This window comes from Anolis carolinensis, chromosome 2 (assembly GCF_035594765.1).
Source record: "Anolis carolinensis isolate JA03-04 chromosome 2, rAnoCar3.1.pri, whole genome shotgun sequence".
NCBI classification, from domain to species: Eukaryota; Metazoa; Chordata; class Lepidosauria; order Squamata; family Dactyloidae; genus Anolis; species Anolis carolinensis.
Window position 1 is genome coordinate 48,230,650 of NC_085842.1, and position 22,016 is coordinate 48,252,665.

Consider the following 22,016-nt stretch of genomic DNA (forward strand, 5'->3'; position numbering starts at 1 on the left):
ACTGTAATGTGAAGAGGCCTGGAGAGATTGAGGGTGCATTTCTACACTGAATAATCAATCTAGTTTGACATGGCTTTAACTGCTATGGAGTCATGGGAGTTGTAGTTTAACAGGGTCTTGGGAGTGGTAGTTTAACAAGGGACCACCAAATGCAGCATTGCCCAAACACGAATCAAGGAACATGAAAGGCACCGCAGACTAACTCAACCAGAGAAGCCAGCCATAGCAGTGCATTTGATGAACCAACCTGAGCACAGGATATTTTTTGAGAAGACAGAAATGCTAGACCACGCTAACAACCACAATGCCAGACTATACAGAGAATCAACTGAAATCCACAAGCATGTGGACAATTTCAACAAAAAGGAGGAAACCACGAAATCAACAAAATCTGGCTACCAATATTAAAAAAAAACCTCTAAAATCATGACAGTAAATAAAGAACAACACTCAGAAAACAGAGGAATTCCAGATGAGAAACAATCAGGGCCAGCTAACGCCTCCCAATAAAGGATTCCCCCAGGCAGGAAGAAGCCAGGCTTTGAAGCAGCAAGGCTATTCAATGCTACTCAAGGTGGCCAATTGCACCATTCACACTTGCCTCAAGCAGACAAGAGTACAAAGGCTTTGAAAAAATGATCCTGGGATATTTATTTTAGCATAGAGAAGCAGATTTACAAATGGAAGAAAATTAATCCGGGGGGAAGATTCCTCCCCGGATGCAACCTGGTATAGATATGGATAGAAGTCAAACAATTTTTACTTTTTTTCTACTTTTTTTTCTCCTGCTTACCCTCTCCCCCCTTGAATTTCCTACTTTTCTATAACCATAAATGTTCCCCCACTTTTATTGTTATCCTTTGAAATTTTAAATAAAATATCAAGAAAATAAATACAGTAGAGTCTCACTTATCCAACATAAACGGGTCGGCAGAATGTTGGGTAAGCAAATATGTTGGCTAATAAGGAGGGATTAAGGAAAAGCCTATTAAACATCAAATTAGGTTATGATTTTACAAATTAAGGACCAAAAATCATGTTATACAACAAATTTGACAGAAATAGTAGTTCAATACGCTGTAACGCTATGCAGTAATTACTGTATTTACAAATTTAGCACCAAAATGTCATGATGTATTGAAAACATTGACTACAAAAATGCATTGGATAATCCAGAACGTTGGATTAAGTGAGACTCTACTGTATATCAACCCCACTGGCCCAGTTTCCAAAAAAACTCACAACCTCTAAGGATGTTGCCATAGATGTGGGCGAAATATCATGAGATAATGCTTCTGTAACATGGCCATATAGCCTAGAAAACTCACAGCAACCTAGGTCTATTGTTGTTGTTGTTCTTATGTTTTTTTTATACTCGCTTACTCTCTCTACAAAACAGACTCGGGAGGGGCTTACAGTAAAACCACATGCAACACAATTTTAAACCTATATATATATATATATATATATATATATATATATATATACATACATACATACATACACATACATACATATATATGTATACAAACATCAAAAACAGAATTAAAACGTACAGGGTTGTTATGTGTTTTCCGGGCTGTATGGCTATGTTCCAGAAGCATTCTCGCCTGACGTTTCGCCCACATCTATGGCATGCATCCTCAGAGGTTGTGAGGTATATTGGAAAAGCTAAGCAAGGGAGGCTTATATATCTGCGGAAGGTCCAGAGTGGGAGAAAGAACTCTCTCACCCGGGACCTTCTACAGATATATAAACACCGCTGGAAACGTCTTTAGAGAGAGGAAAAAAAACACCATAACTACAAAGCACCAAAACACAACCCTCCGCCTTACCCACCACTGAGGCAACTGAGCCAGCAACTCCACGCGCTGCTTCACGCGCTTCGGGCTCCTTGACTCCGCCCCGCAGCTGTAGGTCCGGCCCTCCTCGGCGATGCGCGCATTCCTATTGGCTGCGACAACTGACAACTCGAGCATTCTCCTCCTGTGTCTAACTAGGAATCAAAATCATTGGCGAATCTCATCCAATCATGAGTCAGATAGAGAATGACAGTAGGAGGGGAAGAGGTTGGCGGAAAAAGGGAGAACGTGAGTGATACGACTGAAGGGAGGGGGAGTGAGGAACTACGTCATTGTATTTCTGCGCATGCGCACATCCACTCCATTCGCCTGACTAAAGAGATTCATTTTGGGTCTACCTTGAAGAATGAAGGCAGTCTGGCTCCACTTTATCTGCTTGCTTCAATGCTATGCTGTCATTACAAGGTTTCTAGCCATCTCTGGATCTATCCACACAACCATATAACCCAGAATAACAAGGCAAAATATCCCACAATATCTGCTTTGAACTGGAATATATGGCACTCAAATAACCCTGTTCAAAGAAGACATTGTGGGATTTTCTGCCTTGATATTCTGGGTTATATGGCCTTCTGTTTCATACTCCAAACTACAAATTCCATGATTCCACTGAACTGTTCCAAGCAGTTAAAGTGGTGTCAAACTGCATCAGTTCTACAGTGTAGATGCGCACATGGCCGAGGGGGATTCGAAGATACCTTGCAAGTGTCTTCACCTGTTATTATATTTAATCTTTAAAGTGTGTTCATGTGTTCCTTCTTTTTTGATAAATAAGGGTTACCAATAATTCAAAAATTCTGTATAGATTTTCTGTTTTATAGTAGATAGCTCCTTTCTACTCAGGCATTTAAAGAAGAGTATTTTAAAGCTGGCCCAGGAGGTGCTGAGTAGTGTATTATGTGTTTTAATAGGTTTTTAATGGTTTTAATGGCTTTCACTATTTTTAATAGTCCTGTGTTTAATTCTATTTTAGTGGTTATATGTCTTAGGTTTTAAATTGCACATTAGTCTCGTTTTTAGTATTCTTAGCTAGCTGCAATCAACCATCAAGAAAACCATTAATACTTATCAGTGCTGTGTGGTTTGTGTAATCACCATCCAGGCCTCAAACTGGTTCCAGGATTTCCTATGTAATAATCTGAACTGTGAAACTTTCTTCCAATACCGGTTTGAAACTACATTGAATGGTCAGTATATGAATTATTCCCCTCTTCTCACTCTCAGTCTCCTCTTCTTTTCATTCTCCATCTCTTCTTCTCTGTCTCCTCCTCCTATTCTTCCTTCTCCTCCTCCTCCTCTCCTTCTCCATCTTCTCTTTTTCTTCTCATTCTCCATCTCCTCCTCATCCTTCTCCTCCTCCTACTCTTCCTTCTCTTCTTCATCACATCCTAGAATCATAGAGTTGGAAGAGACTTCATGGGCCATCCAGTCCAACCCCCTGCCAAAAAGCAAGAAAATTGCATTCAAAGTACCCCAACAGATGGCCATCCAGCCTCTGTTTAAAAGCCTCCAAAGAAGGAAGCCTCCACCACACTCCGGGGCAGAGAGTTCCACTGCTGAAAACTCTCACAATTAGGAAGTTCTTCCTAGTGTTCAGGTGGAATCTGAACATCCTCTACTCCGCTATTTCCTCCTCCCTTTCTCTTCCTTCTCTTTGTCTTCATCATCTCCTCCTTCTCCTCTTCCTCCTCCTCCTCCTTCTCTTCATCTTGTCTCCTTCTCTTTCTCCATCTCCTACTCCTCTTCTCCATCTCCTCTTTCTCTTATTGAAAATTCAGATCCCCTCCTGAAAGATAAACTCAACGCAAGCTCAGTATAATTAAACATGAACTTTTGCTTTTACTTTATATTATCATACAATTTTGAAATAGTGTTCCCTCACTACTTTGTGGTTCACTTTTCGCGGTTTTTCAATAAACTCTAAAAGACTACTATAAATCATAAAAAATACAATTTACAGCCTAAGGAAGGGAGGAAGGAGAAGCCAAAGGGAGAGAAAAGGAGCCCAAATGGCAACGGGAGGAGAAGGAGGCGATTTATCAACACACGATTGGTTGATAAAGACATAAAATAGTGTATAACTACTAAAATAATGTATAAATATTAAAATAAATATAACGTCCCTATTTCGCAGATTTTCACTTATTGTGGGTGGTCCTGGAACCTCACCCCAGCGATAAGTGAGGGCAAACTGTACCAGGAAGGCAATACCTCTCCATCCTGCCCTTTCCTCTATGTTCATTGACCCTGCTTTGGAAGGCTGGCTGACTGCACATCCCAGAAACATTAACATGTCCCCTTGTGGATGAGAAGATTGTCTCAGGGAAATGCCTCACAGGAAATACTTGTATGCTTCCCAGCCCCCAGACATTTTCCCTATATGTGTAAAAAGACATTTAAAGGGGCTTTTCACCGCTCCTGAGAATGCCTGTGTAGTCTTTTGAGATTCATTCATAAACCCTATACAACTTAATTCTTTATTCTGGCATGGTCATATGTTCATTGATAAAAGTATAACTGTGTGCTGCTGTTGTGTATGGAGATATGTGCTCATATGATTCAGCACATTAATAAGTCCTGGAAAACCTGTTGAATAATTGAACATGCCTGCTTGTGTACCTGAGGCACTCCTGGCTTCCCACCCATTGTGAAGATACCCTCATGTAAGGTTTTCCGGCTTATTGATAAAATCTGGAGGTAATTGCTCCTGGAGATAAGCACATGGCTTACCAGTGTATACTATTTCTTGAACTGTTACATCAGCGTAATTACCCGTTGTGTTTTACCAGACTTCTTCCTTTGTATTAACTGGACTGAGCAATTAATCCCATCATAGACCATTTTCCATATTTCCACAGCGCTTTCTGGAGGTCTGCAACTCTTGATCCATGCTTGAAACCAACAAATAACAGCTTCTCGAATTTCCCACCATCGAGCAAATCAATCACTGAAGCCACTGCATGGAGCTCACGACCAACAAGAGCCTAAATCCTAGCCAGCTCCAATTTCCTCCAATCAGAGGCTAGAGAGGTCATTCTAAATTGCTGTCAAAGTAAGTAAGTAAGTGAGCAACCAATAAGTAATTATTGGTGTAGCATAGCACACCGAGCTCTGAATCCATGGTCTTTGCGGATAGCTGAAATCACTTGACATTCTTCTTCTTCCCTTTTTCCTCCTCCTCTCCTTTTCCTTCTCTTTTTCTCCTCTTCTCTTTCTCCTTCTGTTCCTCGTCCTCTTTTTCTTCCTTTCTTCTTCTTCTTCCTCCTCCTCCTCCTCCTCCCTCTTTGCTTTATAACTTGTCCACCACACTACGATAAAATGTAATTTGATGTGTTTCACATTTATTTATTTATTTATTTATTTACAGCATTTATATTCCGCCCTTCTCACCCCGAAGGGGACTCAGGACGGATCACATTACACATATAGGCAAACATTCAATGCCTTTTAACATAGAACAAAGACAAGACAAACACAGGCTCCTAGCGGGCCTCGAACTCATGACCTCCTGGTCAGAATGATTCATTGCAGCTGGTTGAAGCTGGCGTGCTCTCCAGCCTGCGCCACAGCCCGGGCAAAGAGTTTTGGTGTTTTTATACTTTTTGGATAGCTTGGTTGGAGTCAAGAACCATCTATACATTTTCTTTAAGCCTCAAGATCAAAACTGGTAGTTGGCCACATTATTGACCAACATGTCACCATGCTCTTGTTGCAGAAAGCTGTGAATATCTTTCTGGGTGCAAATCAAAATGCTGGTTATAACCTATGAAGCCCTGCACAGCTTGGGTCCAGACTTTCTGAAACACTTGTATTGAGAACATTAAGGAAGGCACTGATGCTAGTCCTGCTCCACTAAGGATGCATCTACGCTGTAGAAATAATGCAGTTCAGCACCGCTTGAGCTACCATGGCTCATTGCTTTGGAATTGTGGGAATTGTAGTTTGGTGAGGCACCAGCACTCTTTGGCAGAGACAGCAAAAAAAATCTTGTAAAACTACAACTCCAGTGATTTCTTACATTGAACCATGGCAATTAAAGTGATGCCAATCTGCATTCATTCAACAGTGTGCACATGCAAGTAGGTTTTACAAAAGTACCTTTATCATTAAAAATGTTATTTGAGGTGTGTTTGGAGAATCAAATGATAGAATGTCTCTGTATCGGGGGGGGGGGGGGGCGGCTGTGATACAGAAAAGTAATGAATACCCCCCTTAAAAATGTAGGCACCACATGCTTTACTTATTACAAACCAGAATGTGTGAATTTGTGTGTTTTAGTGGGCGCCTCTTCTCTCGTATGCCCTGAGGGATGCCACACTAATCTAATGTTCCTTAATATGATCTTGTTTTCCAGGTCATTGATTTAATTTCACAGAACTGTAGAGGCTATAGTCGTTTCATTCACTGTAGTGTTATGAGCATCAAGTGATATTTTTCTAGCTGTTAAAATTTTCAGGGCTCACTCAGTCTTTATCTAAATCCCTTGCTTAATCTCTGCGGATACAATAAGGAAAGTTGAATTGCTCATCTCTGTGTTAATTTTTAGAAGGAAGTATAATTCATTTTACATCCAGTATATTAGGCATACAGCGTTCAAATCTGCGCCTTATATTTACTTTCATCTCTGCTGTTATCTATGAGCATTTCCAGATGGGGCTAAGGTGTCAAGAAGTTTCAGTTTTCAGCATCTTTAAAAAGATTTAAACATTTGAACACTTTATGAATGTAATTTGACATCACTATAACTGCCATTGCTTACTGCTATGGAAGCATTGGAGTTGTAGTTTGGTGGGGCACCAGCATTTTTGGGCAGAGAAGGCTAAAGTCATTAGTGATTCCATAGCATTGAGGCAATGCATTAATCCTACAATGTAGATGCACACTCATACTACTCTCTGGAACCCCCTGTACGAGTGCAGCACTTTATTCCCATTCTCAAGTGCACTTCTTTTTAAATCTGATACATATCTCCTCTTTTTGTCTCTTCTTTTGTTATGGACAAGATCCCCTATCATCAGAAATAGGGACAATAGGGCTTATTAAAGTTCCCCGTACAAAGCTCAATTTGGTAGTACCTGACAAAGTGAAAAGGAGCAACAGCTCTAACACAAAAGTTATCCAAGTCTGATATTGGTTCCAATGTATATAGGCTTCAGGGATACATAATCAATGAAAATATCTTGTAAACAAAGTAAACAGACGATTGATCATGTTGCTGTATACTGGAATGAAGAAAATAATGATGGAGCACCGCTCTCAAGAAAGTCTTCGCAAGTAAAGTCCAAATACAGCCCCAAGACTACAGGGGTTCCCGGATATTTTTGTACCCTTCTTTCAGGGAGAAAATCCCCTTCTTCAAGAGTTGGTATACTCAGCAACAATGAACTTATATCTAAAACAAAACATAGAGTAACAAGTATTTTACCAGCAGTATTAACAGAAGTAAAGGTAACCCATATAACTGTTATATACTTACATAGTGCCTAATTGCTTACAAGGAGTGACTCTGCTTGTGGTGATTTCAACTGTGGTGTTGGAGAAAAATTCTGAGAGTGCCTCGGACTGCCAGAAGATCCATCCAGTCCATACTCCAGGAAATAATGACCGGCTGCTCACCGGACGGGATATTGGAGGAAAAAATGAAGTACTTTGGCCACATCATGAGAAGACAGGAAAGCTTGGAGAACGTAATGATGCTGGGGAAAATGGAAGGAAAAAGGAAGATGGGCCGACCTAGGGCAAGATGGATGGATAGTACCCTTGAAGGGACTGGCTTGACCTTGAAGGAGCTGGGGGTGGTGATTGTCAACAGGGAGTTCTGTCATGGGCTGGTCCATGAGGTCACAAAAAGTCGGAAGTGACTGAACGAATAAACACAAAATGAAGGGTTTTTTTTCAATGTGGAAAGATCACAGGACCACACGAGCAAACTGCTCCCTCATTTAAAAACGGTCCCAGAAATCAGCACAAATAGCCAAGCCCACACAAAACAAACAAATGCAGAGGCAAGCTAGGCAGTTATACAGTGAGAACTCATGCTTCTTTAAATGGATCTTTAAGCACCTGTGTCAGCCCCTTAAAATAGAAGCCCCCGGTGGCACAGTGGGTCAAATCCTTGTGCCTGCAAGACTGATGACTTGAAAGTTGGATTGCTGGCCTGAAGGTTACTGGTTTGAATCTAACCTAGGGAGAGCACGGATGAGCTCCCTCTATCAGGTCCAGCTCCATGCAGGGATATGAGACAAGCCTCCCAAAGGATGGTAAAAACATCAAAACATCCGGGTGTCCCCTGGCCAGCGTACTTATAGATGGCCAATTCTCTCACACCAGAAGCAACTTGCAGTTTCTCAAGTCGCTCCTGATATGAAAAATAACCTTAAAATAAAAGAACAGGAGAGACGGGGGGAGGAGGGGGAGGAGGAGGAGGAAGCGGAGCGGCAGTCGTTGCCGCTACCGCCACTGTCCTGGTTATTGTCTCTAAACTAAAGCGTATATACAACACAGTTTGATGGATGTTTGTTTATTCAAGATGTTTAGCCACATTATCCTAGGATAAAGAAGATAATACATTACAACTCTAGCTCAGAGCCAGTATGGTTTAGTGTTTTGAGCATTTGCCTATGACTCTGAAGTTTAGGATTCAATTCCTTGCTCAGATATAGAAACCCACTGGGGGCAAATCTATACTAAATTGATTCCTAACTGGCATTCTAGATGCTGGATGGGGTATTGAGGCGGGAGGTTAAAGAACCCCAGGAAATACCATATATGGGCAGAGATGGCGACGGCTAGCGACCCGGGTGCATAAACTCACAGAAACATGTGAGTTCTGGGAAATCATGTGTTTCTGAAGAAATGAAAGCTAAAGATAAACAAACAGCGCATGCGTACGCAGGCGCTCTGAATGATTGTGAACACGGCACAGAAAGAGTGCGGCCGGACCGCTGGTCAGCGCTGATTGGGTCCAAGTCAAGCAGCGTCACAACTCTAAGCCAATGAATTTGCTTGTGGGCGGGCATAACCCGAACCCTGTAGTGTGTATAAATATTTACTCAGCCCGCCACTGGGGGTTCTCCCTGGGAAAAGCACTTATTTTGTGCGAGGGGGAACCCTAGTGGCCACTAGCCAAATAAAACTGCTTTCTTGGAATTATTCCAGTTGTCCGTCTCCAATCCCTCCACAGCGCTCAACAAGGACCGTAGCACAAAGGTTCCGCTACAGTATGAGAAGTGGCCACACAGGAACTCACACCACCCAACAGCTTTGAACCCTTTGGCCATAAGATGCCTGGAGTGGGAGCTGCAGTTGCTTTGAAGCAACTCAAGGGTTTGAAATTCATAAAAAAGGACTGGTTTGGGTTTTTGTTTTTCAATTTTGCTTGAAACTGATATCCTCCAGCATTTCACAGATGAAAATCAGGACATGTGTGTGGCTAAAAAAAATTGGAGGATGGCAAAATGTATTGATTAAGGAGACAGGACCAGTTAGACGAGCCTGTTCAAGTTTGCTTTGTCCCAAACTTAATGAGGCTCCTTCCACACTGCCCCTATATCCCAGGATCTGATCCCAGATTATCTTCTTATCCCAGATTATCTATGGTACCTTCCACACAGCTGAATAAAATCTCACAATATCTGCTTTGAACTGGGATATATGGCAGTGTGGACTCAGATATTCCTGTTCAAAGCAGATATTGTGGGTTAGTCTGCCTTGGTATTCTGGGTTATATGGCTGCGTGGAAGGGCCCTAGCAGTGAAGACTCATATAATCCAGTTTAAAGCAGATAATCTGAAATCGGATCCTGGCATATAGGGCAGTGTAGATGGGGACTGAGAAAGGCAAGTTTCTCTTGTCTCCTCTCCTGACTGCTAAATTAACAGTGCAAACATAAGTTTGCAATAATCTAATTGAGCTGAGAAGAAAGGGAGGAAGCAGGAGGAGGAGAGAGAAAATGAGGCATTTTGAAAGCAGCTGAAAAATTAAGATGACAGAGGAATAATTGGGATTGTCCCACTCCCCACACATCAGATCGTTGTGTGAAACAAATATAAAGCCTCGTAAGGGCCACAAAAATAGCCAGAGTGGTGTATTGGTTACTTGCTTATTTATTTGACTTATGTGCTCCCTTTCTCCTGGATTTGGATCCAAGGAGGCTCACAACAGGCATGTTTGGGTGGTCTGAATATTGGATTAGAACTGCAGTAGACCAGAGCACTCTGTTGTGAAAACCCATTGGATGACTTTGAGCAAGCCACACATTCTCAGCCTCAGAGAAAGGCAGTGGCAAAGATCCTCTGAATAAACATTATTTTAAAAAAAGTGTCCCCATAACTCAAAGTCAACATGAAGTTGCTTAACAACAACAGGCTACCAGCCAAACATTTGCTTGGCTCATTATCTGCCCAGGCAATGCTGAGCCAATGTCCTCATTTTTATTTATTCTTGCATATTCTTGCCTAAAGATCATGACATTTACCATTCATTACACTCTGGGAGTTATAAACACCAAAATCTGAGGATGCTCAAGTCCCATTAAATACAATATTTATTTAAATGGCATCTCTTCTATAAAAGGGCAAAATCAAGGTTTCCTTTTTGGATATTTTTGAAATTTTTTCTCAAGTTGTGGATAGTTAAATTTGTGGGTGCAGAACCTGTGGATATGTAGGACCAGTTGAACAGACAGTCATAAGGTCAGTTTATGACAAGATTTCTACTCAGTGTTACAGGGCTGCAAAGAGGTAGAGCTAGACACATGGTTGCCCGTTTTGCTGGCACTCTCAAATTTAGTGCCATGTCTTGATTGACCCACATTGTTACAGCAACATGAAAAAGTCATCCACTTCTCATTTATGTCTTTGTGGAAAGAGACTAACAACTTAATAATGAGATTAATCATCTTTATCAGCTACTTTTAAAAATGATGTCTTGTAATGCTTTTCACGCTGGACTGATTCCCATGTTAAGGACTTTTTCATCCTGTTTCTGATGATGATAAGATCATTACTGTCAATTCATAACAATGGCAACATTACATCATTATGGCTGTTTTATGTTACTGGATGTGGTCCAGAAAGCAACTAAGTTAGATTAGTTTGCCTTAAAACAATGTGTTCTAAAATTTGCAGATGGGTTCTTTCTGTAGACTTTTGGACTATTTCTAACAGCCAAATTCAGAAACATTAGGAGCTCCATGCCATTATAAGCTTCAACCTCTGGTGCAGATCAAATGGCTATTAAAGGCACAGAAGCAGACCAAAGCTAATTTCTTTATGATCAACTGGCCATCATAACTATATGAAAAGTCAGCCCTCCATATCCACATACTCTGCATCCATGGATTCAACTATCCATGGGTTTAAAATATTTTTTTTTAAAAAAAACACAAAAAGCAAGCCTTCATTTTGCTATTTTATACAAGGGACACCATTTTAAATAATGGGACTTGACCATCTGGGGATTTTGGTATCTTATAGGGCTTCCTGGACCAAACCCTAGTAAATACCAAGGGCCCACTGTAGTGACACCAGAACTATTTAACATACATATTGTTAACACACACTGTTTGTTCACATATGTGCAAAAAAAAACCCTACCAATATATGCAACCTGTGTCCTAAGATGTGATACATAAACCAACCTCTGTACTAAAAAAGCATAGAGTAAGAGTGCATCTACACTACAGAATTAATGCAGTTTGATACTGACTGCCATGGCTCGATGCTGGAGTCTGGTGAGACATCAGCACCTTTCGGCAGAGACTAAAGACCTTATGAGTCCAGAGCATTGAATCATGGCCTTTTAACTAGTGTCGAACTGCATTAAGTCTACAGTGTAGATGCACGAAGTTCAGCCCTGGATTTAGTTCACCCCTGTTCTACACAATTGCAGGGCTATGATTCCACTTTAAGTCCCCTGCTTGCATCATATAGAATCCTAGGATTTGAACAAAGTTGGTTTCCACTCTGGGAGAAAGGTGGCATTATAAATTAAATTTGATGAGGCACTAAACTCCTCTGACTGAGAATTCTCAATGCTTCTTCCTCAACTCTACTTAAAGTGGCAGTTAAAGTGGAACCATAGTACTCTAATTGTATAGTGTGAAAGAATCCCTGGGCTCATCAACAGTCGTTTTCCCAGCTTTAAAAGGCATATTCACCTTATCTGATTCTTTAATGAGTCCAATTATTTCACAGTATAAACATGCGTGTCTAGACATAACTTTCAAATGTTACCAATTACTGTATCTAAGATCATTTTTAAGTTCCAGATTTAAAATACATGTTACGCTCTTAATTTGCTTCTGTGTCTGCCATTACCCTTGCAATGTTTTGCTTGTTCTATTGTGCATTGATGTTATGGACTATTGTTGCAATCTTCCTGAGACTAATCTTACCGGACTCAAAAATAATTGTAAGGTACTGTACCTTCAGGCTCAAGCAAACATACATTTGTTCAGAACTGGAGCTTGGAAACAACAAAATAGAAATTACAATGTTCCTTTTTGGGGCTGGGGGGAGAATGGGACTAGAATAAAATTAATGTACACCTGGCTATCTCAAAATCTTTTACAGCACTGAGATGACAATAGTGCTTGGAAACACATTTGCACACATAATGATATGAAGCCTTGAACTGGCTATATAAATATAGAACAGCTGTATAAGTGTGTCTCTGAGTTCTTTCCGGATTTTTCATTCTGAAGTACACAGTCCTTTTTGATGCAGTTGTGACTAAATGGTCATGCATGGCTGCAGTTGGTGCCATTAATCATTTCTCAGTACTTTTCATTCCGACTCCCTGCAATTTCCCCTCTCCTTCCAAGCAAACAATATGTTGGCAATCAGTCGGCAACCTTTTCATATTTTCTTCCTGGATCCCAACGCGGCAACCTTTTAATATTTTATTCCTGGATCTTCCTGGTGAAACTCTCATCAAGTCTTACCAAAAGGCAACAGCTCTGCAACAGGGCATCCCAAACTTTACATATGCAATTAGACATCATAAATGCTTGGCGCAAGAATATATTGGAAAGCTGCGTTCTGTCTTCAAATCCTAGGTGTATGTATGATACAGTAAAGAAGTAAATTAAGAGCCAGCATGATGTCCTGGAATCAGTGTTGGATGAAAGACTTTATTGCGCAAACCACTACTCCATTGAAGTTGCACTATCATTAATTTTAATCCTTGTTCTGTGTATTTTAATATATATATTTGTAGAAATTTTACATAATGTTTATGATGATTGTGTGTTATAGCTATGTTTTAATCTTCCTCTCTTGGAAATAGCAACCTCCCAAGCCTTTCACTATTTATTTGTTAATGTATATATTTGCTAATCTGTATTTTGTGTGTATGTTGAGTTGCCAGTTTGATTGTATGTTTTTGGAGTAGGAGGGGTTATAGACATGTGATTGTACTGAGGATGTTCAGACTCAGGACTCAATTTTGTAGTCTCTCAGTGGAGGTGGATGTCTGTCTGCTTTACACCTCAGCCGAGGTGGATGCCTTTTTACTCAGCACCTTAGCTGTGGTGGATGCCTGTTTGCTTCACACTTCTGTGGAGGTGGATGCATGTTGCTGTTTGAACTTGAGTAGAGAAGTATGACTTACGCGCCTCAGTGAGTACAACTACAATGTTCCCTCACTTATTGTGGAGGTTCCGTTCCAGGACCAACCGCAATAAGTGAAAAAGGGAAACTTGCACCTTTTGTGCATGCACACCACTCAGAAAAAAAATGCGAAGCAGTGAGGGAGCGAAAAGTGAACCGCAAAGTAGTGAGGGAATACTGTATACCTAAAAGACTATGGACTATTGATTAAGAATTATACCTTGTGTACTTAATACACAGTGAAATTACATCCTATTCCTATCTATAACTGAAATTAAATAAGAAATGTGCCTGTATGTTGAATGAATAGAAGATGTTTGTTAGTAAACAAGATATGTTATTTTTCAAAGAAGACTTTATTTTTATCTTTGCATATTTTAAACTAAGAGGTTTAAAGGGAGTGTATATTTTTGGGCAATTACAATTACAATTACAACTACAATTTCAACTTCAAAGAAACAACCATCCCCTGCTAATCAAATATATTTTTGTAGTGGCATGTCTTTGTCCTTGGCAGTTCAAAGACATGGTTCTTCAGTTTAACAGCTGAGTTACCTGTGTGCCATTATATGAATGCTTATAAATATCACTTGTTCAAAGGGCTGACTTCTAACAAGGTCATGCTTTTCTTATGATTTTCAAAAGATGGTCTTCACATGTTCACAGAGATTCACATTTGCCAAACAAATATGATAATCATTTTCCCTTTTCAATAAGGTTATGATTGCCATTTATTTCCAAAGCGATCTGTGCCCAGAGACTGGGTGCAGTTATTTCCAATTGCCTCGAGCTGCAAAGAGAGGTGGGTAAGAAATAAAATTGAGCATATTCAATATTGCACCTCTCCTTAAATGTACAATTTTCTTGATTCAACAATTTGTTGCTCCACATACTTCTCACACTATTCTCATTATTTCTATCCCGCCCTTCTCACCCGAAGGGACTCAGGGCGGCTCACAATCTGGCAAAATTCAATGCCAATATACAATACAAAAAGATAAAACATAAGCAATTAAAACAATTGGGTAATTTAACAAAATACAATAAATAGATTTAAAACCATACATTATAAAATACTTGAGCCATTCGTCCACAAGACCTTATACATAAACCTTAATCCGGACCGAGTCGAGACAACATATCCTAACTGACAGCGAACGCTGACACCACTTTTGGTAGAAAGAGTTTTCTGGCTTTTAAACTATGTTGTCCTAACGAAAGGAAGACAAGGTTGATTCACTCTGATGGGGAACAGTTCCTCCCACTCTTTTGGCAGATGTAATAACCACTAAAATTGTCTTCCAAGTTCATAATTGTCTTCTACTGTTCATAATTCCCACACTACTGCTCTTCTGTAATTGTTTATTTTTATTTAAGAGCATTTGAAAAAAAACCGGTAAATATAACTATAAGTTTAAAGAAATGGAAGCAGGACAGCTTTGAAATAATAAAGGAGGAGGATTCTGCCCCCTGATGCTACTTTCCTGCCAGTATGGCAGCACAGAAGCACTAAGTTAAGTGATGGAAACATTGCAGGATTGTGAACTATTAACAGGTTTTACCTCTTGATAGTAAGGGATTGGATCATCATGGGGAGGAGACAGATTGGTAGCAAGATGCACAGTGTTGTGTAATAGGGACCATCACAAAATGTCTAGCTGCAATATTGGTATTCCTGAAATAAAGTCTTAAAGCTCTCTTGATCACAGAAACTTGGTGAGGTTGGGCAAGTCATACTCTTCCAGGCTCAGATAGAGATAACAGCAAGCTGCCTTTGACAATTCTCACCAAGGAAACCCCATTACAGCTTTGCCTTAGGGTTTTGAAGGGACACAACAACAAAAAAAGGTGATTACAAAATGATAATGGTATGTTGCTGCATTACGATAAGAAAACTGGCATGTGTAATCATAATACACCATGCAAAATATTCCATATAAATAATGTTATGTTTATGCTGGGAATGAATTTTATTTCCTTTGTTTACAAAGAAGAAAGCATCTGGATTTAGTTAGGTTTCCAGCCAACACTTACCATGCATTCTTCAATCCACATAAAAACAAAAAGATGCAACTAATGTTATGCTCATTTGATGTGTGTTTCACAAGAAGATGTTGGTTCACTTAGTTTTTATAGAATTGATTACTATTAAACTAAGTCCCTTTCACTTAATAAATATTACCATTTGGATAATTTTATGTCACTTCTGAGGGAATAATAGGACCTGATATATTGAAATCAGAGATGAGGAACCTGGCCAGATGCTAAAATCCCTATCATCCTAATATTTGGATTGGAGCTAATGGAGACCATTGCTCAACCACATTTGGAAAGCTAGCAGTTCCCTATATCTAAATTTGGAACAGATTTGCAAAGATGTACTTGGGAGTCCATGGATTTCCCCTACATTCAGGATGATGATTAAATCCTTGAATTTTGCATATTACGTGGTCTTGCTTGAGTCCCTTTTAGGAAATGATAGGGGGAAAACAGGGAAGAAGAACTCTTAAATAACATCAATATTCAGAACGTTACAAGTATTTTAATAGGACACGGAACAATGGCTTCAAACTACAGGAAAGGAGATTCCACCTGAACATCAGGAAGAACTTCCTGACTGTGAGAGCTGTTCGGCAGTGGAACTCTCTGCCCCGGACTGTGGTGGAGGCTCCTTCTTTGGAGGCTTTTAAGCAGAGGCTGGATGGCCATCTGTCGGGGGTGCTTTGAATGCGATTTCCTGCTTCTTGGCAGGGGGTTGGACTGGATGGCCCATGAGGTCTCTTCCAACTCTACTATTCTATGATTCTATGATTCTAGGAGTTCATATACAATCTAATGTGCTAGTAGCTCCAAAGGAGATATTAATGGAAGCCTGCTGTTTGCAGTATGTCTGCTTATTCACAGGAAAATTCTCCTAAAGCTTACACAGACAAACATGCATTCTACTATACTGAAGAATTTAGTTCTTGTGCAAATCGCTTCTCATGTCACCAGCCTCTTAATGTTTTATTAAGTAGTCTCCCCCTCCCCCCATGGTGCATGTATTGCTGCATGTTGACAGAACTTTTAAATATAGAGCTTCAAATGAGACACATAGAGAATAATAAAGTTAAAGAATAATAAAGTTAAAACCCTAACCCTTACCCCTTCCTGCCTTCTTGCCTCAGTTTCCTATATATTCCTGATCCCCTTCTGAAGCTGATGCTTCACCCACCTCTCTTGGTTATTACTCCTATAGACAAACATTTTAGCATTCCCCCACTAATTCCTTCTGGGTCTTACTTGGCAAGTGGCTTCCCAGTATCAGTGTATCCATTCATCTCAGATAGTGGATGTGCCACATCCCTGTGCAGGTGAGAGAAGGTTAGTGGCCGTAGCACCTGGTGGCATTTATGTCAATGGGATTGTAAATTTCCTCTAGGGTGGGGGTGGGCAACTGTGGATGGCTAGGGGCAAAAATGGCTTGGGGCCTGCACACAGGCCACACTTTGAACACCCCTGCTTTAGGTCAGTGATGCATAACCTGTGGCCCTCCAGATGTTTTGAATTTCAGTCCCTAGAATTCCTGACCATTGACAAGTTGGCTAGGGCTCTTAGGAGTTGGAGTTCCAAACACCTGGAGGGCTATAGGTTGTGTACCACTGCTCTAGTCACTGCTTCCTAAACTGTGAGTCCTGACCCTAAATGTGGTCCCCTTAGCTGAATGTTGGGGTCACAAAAATGGAAACAGTAAAAGGTTTCTGAATGCCACCCTGTTCATTAGATATGCTTTATTGAGCTTCTAGGAGATGAAGTCCAAAACATCTGGAGGAACAAAGGTTGAGAATCACTGCTCTGGGTTTTGGTAGTACTCTAGAAGAGCTATCAAAGGAAGCATCTTTTGAGATGGTAGAATGGATGCAGTTTGACACCATTATAATTGCCATGGCTCAATGCTATGGGAGTTAAAGTTTGGTGAGGTACCAGCTCCATCTGGCAGAGAAAGTGAAAGACCTTATAAAATTACAACTCCAATGGTTCCATAGCACTGAACCATGACAGTGAAAGTGGTATCAAAGTGCATTAATTCTACAGAGTGAATGCACCCCAAGGTATCGAGTCCTATTCCCCAAATTGGTTTAGCATTTCAGGATAATTTCTGGAACAGATTCATTACTCTATTAAACTTGTAATCCCCAGCCCTCTTTCTGAATTGGTGGACCTCCCACTGGTGACATGTGCTACTCACATTCGTCTCATGACTCCATCCCATTCCTGCTTTTTCATTGACAAATCTTTGCTAGTTGAACAACTTCACCTTCATTGTGTTCCTATGATTTCTCCTTGGCAGGTTTGGCAAACAAATCTTTCATGCAGAACTTGGAACAGATACTTTTTGGATTCTAACTTGCAGAATCCTTCAACCAGCTCAATTATTGGCAATGATCCTTGTGGGATTCTGGGAATTTAAAAAAAAGAAAAGAAATGGTTGTTGTACATCCAATATTCCACCAGATGTTTTCTCCGGTCTTAAGTTTTCAACCAAACAATGCAGTCCTGAATTTGTCCACTGGAAGATATATGCCTCACTGAGTTCAATGGCTAATCCTCCCAGGCAAATTTATATATGATTGTGGCCTTAAGTGGAAGCAACAAGGGTTTTGTTGCACTTCATTCATATCTTTCATCTATCATAAATGTGCCAATTATATTCATTTTCCAAAAGTGCTTCAAATCCAAAATGAAAAGTTAATTGATTTTTTTCCAGCATAAGCTTTCAATGCCAGTATGCAGAAGCATACTTATACTCCTATCCTGAGTACTTTAACTTGGCATTAAATCTCAATTATCGCAGTAGAGCTTGCTTCTATGTAAGTGTGCTTTGGCTCCCAGCCTTCCATTGAGGTAAATTACATTTAACTCGATGGGACTTTTAATACAGGGTGAAATCAATTACTTAGCTTGTGGTCTTTACTTTAACATGTTCCATTTGGCAAGTCTCATGATAAGAAGAATCATGGCCTGATTTGCTCTATTTCATTAAAGCAGCCTCCTTGGATTCGATTGTACTGCAATTTCCATCACCCCTCAACACCCACTGTTCTAACTAAAGCTGATGGGAGTTGCAGTTCAACAACATCTGGGGGTCCATAATTACCTGTCATTGCTTTAGAACAAGGGTCCCCAAACTTTTTAAGGAGAGGACCGGTCCACAATCCTTCAGACTGTTGAGGAGCTGAATTATCATTTGAAAAAAAATACGAACAAATTCCTTTGCAGACTGTACATGTCTTATTTATAGTGCAAAAAAACTAACAACAACAATTTTAAAATAACAACAATTTTAACCAACATAAATTTATCAGGATTTCAATGAGAAGTGTGGGCCTGCTTCTGGCCAATGAGATAGTCAAGTTAATTAGGATTGTTGTTGTTGTGTGCCTTCAAGTCATTTCAGACTTTGGGTGAGCCTAAGTCTAAAACTGAGGGCGGGGGCCAGTAAAATGACTTTGGAGGGCCACATCCGGCCCATGGGCCTTAGTTTTGGGACCCCTGCTTTAGAACATAAGAAAGAGACAGCAGGCTGCTCATTCCTTCATTCCTATTGTCCACTGCCCTTCTATCCCTGTAGCCTTGAGCAGGATACAATCTGTGAGTAACAAGAAGTGAATAGGGCTGTATGAACAATGCAGAATTATAGTAGTGTGGCACATCATTAACTGCTATGGCTCAAACCTATGAGATGTTTAGTTAGGTGAGATATTTGCCCTTAACTGTTAAAGTGCTCTGTTGCTTTAATAGAACAATAAATCCCAGTATTCTATAGGATGGTGTTATGGCAGCGTGGATGGTCATTAGAAAAGTGAACAATGGCATAACAGGGATGGGAATCATGCAACCTACAAATGTTGCAACTCCCGGTATTCCTCAGCACTGGCCCTGCTGGCAAGTACTGTTGCCATCAAATTTGATCTGGAGGGACATATGATTCTGCAGGACTGAAGAGAAGCTCTGCAGTTATGGTAGCTTCCACTTAATCAGTTGTTTATACAGAGCAGGGTGAACCTACCACATATGATGAACTAGTCATCTTTGAGCTCTAGATGGGTGAGACTCCTATGTAGAAGTACCAACACTCAAAGAGGTGAAATAATATAGGGCAAGGATAAGCAACGGTGGCCCTCCATATATTGTTGGATTTTAGCTCCCAGAAGTCCTAGCCAGCATAAAAGGTAAAGGTAAAGGTTTCCCCTGACGTTAAGTCCAGTCATGTCTGACTCTGGGGGCTGGTGCTCATCTACATTTCTAAGCCGAAGAGCTGGCGTTGTCCGTAGACACCTCCAAGGTCATGTGGCCAGCATCACTGCATGGAGCGCCATTACCTTCCTTACCTATTGATCTACTCACATTGGCATGTTTTCAAACTGCTAGGTTGGCAGAAGCTGGAGCTAATAGCTGGTGCTCACTCCGCTCCCGGGATTTGAACCTGCGACCTTTTGGTCTGCTAGTTCAGCAGCTCAGTGCTTTAACACACTTAACCACCGGGGCGCCTAACCAGCATAGACAATGGTAATACAAGGTTTCCTCACTACTTCGCTATTCACTTTTTGCTCCCTCGCTGTTTCGTGGGTTTTTTGTGGTGCAAAGCACTCTCAGAATGCCTTGGACCTTAATGCTATCCAGTCAAAAGTGGTATCTATCTATCAAACTAACCAATTAAACAACACAAAGCAACTCACTAGGCCACGGCGGTGCCTGCCTTTGCTTCACTGGCTCCCCGGGAATCCTGGGAGTTGCAGGTTTACAGCCTTCTCTGCCAAATTGCTGCCTGCCTCACCAAACTAAAACTACAGTCCAAAACGGGCTTGCGAAGGAGAGAAAAGCCACCTAACTACTAAAATAAGATATAAATATTAAAATAAATATAATGTCCCTACTTCACGGATGTTCACTTATTGTGGGTGGTCCTGGAACGTAACCCCCGCAATAAGTGAGGGAACACTGTAAATCGCAGAAGCTGTCGACCAAAGAAATCTGTTAAGTCTACAGTTGCCCATCTGAGAAGCATAGATGCTTCAAGTGACAAACATTAGATCAGCATGGGTAAGGTGTGGGCCCTCAGATGAAGTTGGGCTGAAAAGGATTGGAGTCCCTAAGATCTGGAAAAAAAATATGCTTCTTATTATCTTGAGGAAAGACAGGACTGGCAGATAGGACAGTGCTTGAGGCCATAAATCTGTTTTAAATGTGGAGAATATAATTTAAATGGCTAAGAACTGGAGGAGAAGTAATGGGTAGGTGATAGCATGGAAACGTTCTCTTTCTGAACTACCAGAAATAGGAGTGGAAAAGCAAGATACTTTCCCACCATCAGGTTGCTAATCTGCTTTCTCCATGGGTTCATCTACACTGCAGAATGAATTCAGTTTGACCCCACTTGAACTGTCATGGCTCAATGCTATGGAATCTGGGGGATTGTAGTTTTACAAGGTCTTTTGCCTTCTTTGTCAAAAATTCCTAGTGCCTTACCAAACAACAGCTATCAGGATTGAGCATTGAGCCATGGCAGTTAAAGTGGTTTAAAAATGTAATAATTCTGCATTGTAAATCAGATTAGCAGTCAAAAGGGAGAGGGGGGGAAGTATCTTACTTTTTCACTCCTGTGTTTGGTGACCGTTTCGGGTAGTTGAGAAATATAATTTTCCCAAGCAAACACCTACCTATTACTTCTCCAGTTTTTGCCACCCATTTAAAATTTTATCCCTCTTCATGTTTAAAACAGGCTCCCCAGGGGCTCAGCCTTTCCCAGTATGCATATACAGATGAAACGCTTCTAAATGATAAATATATTATATAAAGGGAACAGAGTGGAAGAAATCTGCTTTCTACTCTCTTTTCTGGAAAGTTGAAGCCAAATGCATCCAAACTAGATGGAATTTTTCTTCTTGGTTCATTGCAACTCACTGTTCATGTCATCTTCTTCTCATATTTCTTCCAGGAAGGATAAACGAAGCTTCTTTAACTAAGCACCCAAGGCCTTCGGGAACCAGAAAATCATACATTCAGTTCTGAGTGATGCAATGAGTCACTGGACTGAGTTCAAACAAGCTGATTCTCTGAATCTCATTTAGCCACTAGGCCAAGCGCGAAACTGGACGGGATATAGCTCTTTGATCCAAATATGTACGAGCCCAAGTTATGATTCTGGTAAATGCCAAAATGCCTTTCTCTCGCACGGTGTCCAAATCTTCCAGATGTTTTCAAGAATCAGATTTCAGGAGCGTCTTTAATAAAACAAAAAAAAAGGATGGCAGAAATGTTATTTTGCAAATGTTAACAATGCATTAACTACTATTGCCTTTCTCCCTATTAAGTCAAAGGCATTAAATTAAACAATGAACTACAGATATAGTCTTATCTTCTGTATAAGTATGAGACACATTGTAGTTAATATTTTTAACATGTATAGAAGTCTTGGCTTTATAAAGCATGTCTATGAGCTAAGTTATCTCTCAGTGTCAGCAATTTATTTTACAACCACCAAATAAAGATATCTTACTAA

The 22,016-nt window shown here is 40.4% G+C and overlaps 1 protein-coding gene and 1 long non-coding RNA gene across 4 annotated transcripts in view; one reads left to right on the forward strand and one right to left on the reverse strand.

Moving 5' to 3' along the window:
- shq1 (SHQ1, H/ACA ribonucleoprotein assembly factor) overlaps positions 1-2,079 on the reverse strand; it is a 120,582-nt gene extending 118,503 nt beyond the window's left edge. For 2 of the 3 annotated variants that reach the window (XM_062969709.1, XM_062969711.1), the window contains exon 1: positions 1,840-2,079. In XM_062969709.1, coding sequence (XP_062825779.1) covers positions 1,840-1,979 — 140 coding nt within the window. In that variant the 5' untranslated portion in view covers positions 1,980-2,079. Of the gene's footprint in view, positions 1-1,835 lie in introns of all 3 variants that reach the window. The other variant, XM_062969710.1, reaches the window with a different exon arrangement.
- Positions 2,080-2,144: 65 nt separating this feature from the next.
- Positions 2,145-22,016, forward strand: LOC103277966 (uncharacterized). The gene is made up of 4 exons (XR_505795.3): positions 2,145-2,267; positions 2,965-3,049; positions 4,721-4,914; positions 21,453-22,016. It is a non-coding gene; the product is annotated as an uncharacterized LOC103277966 (long non-coding RNA).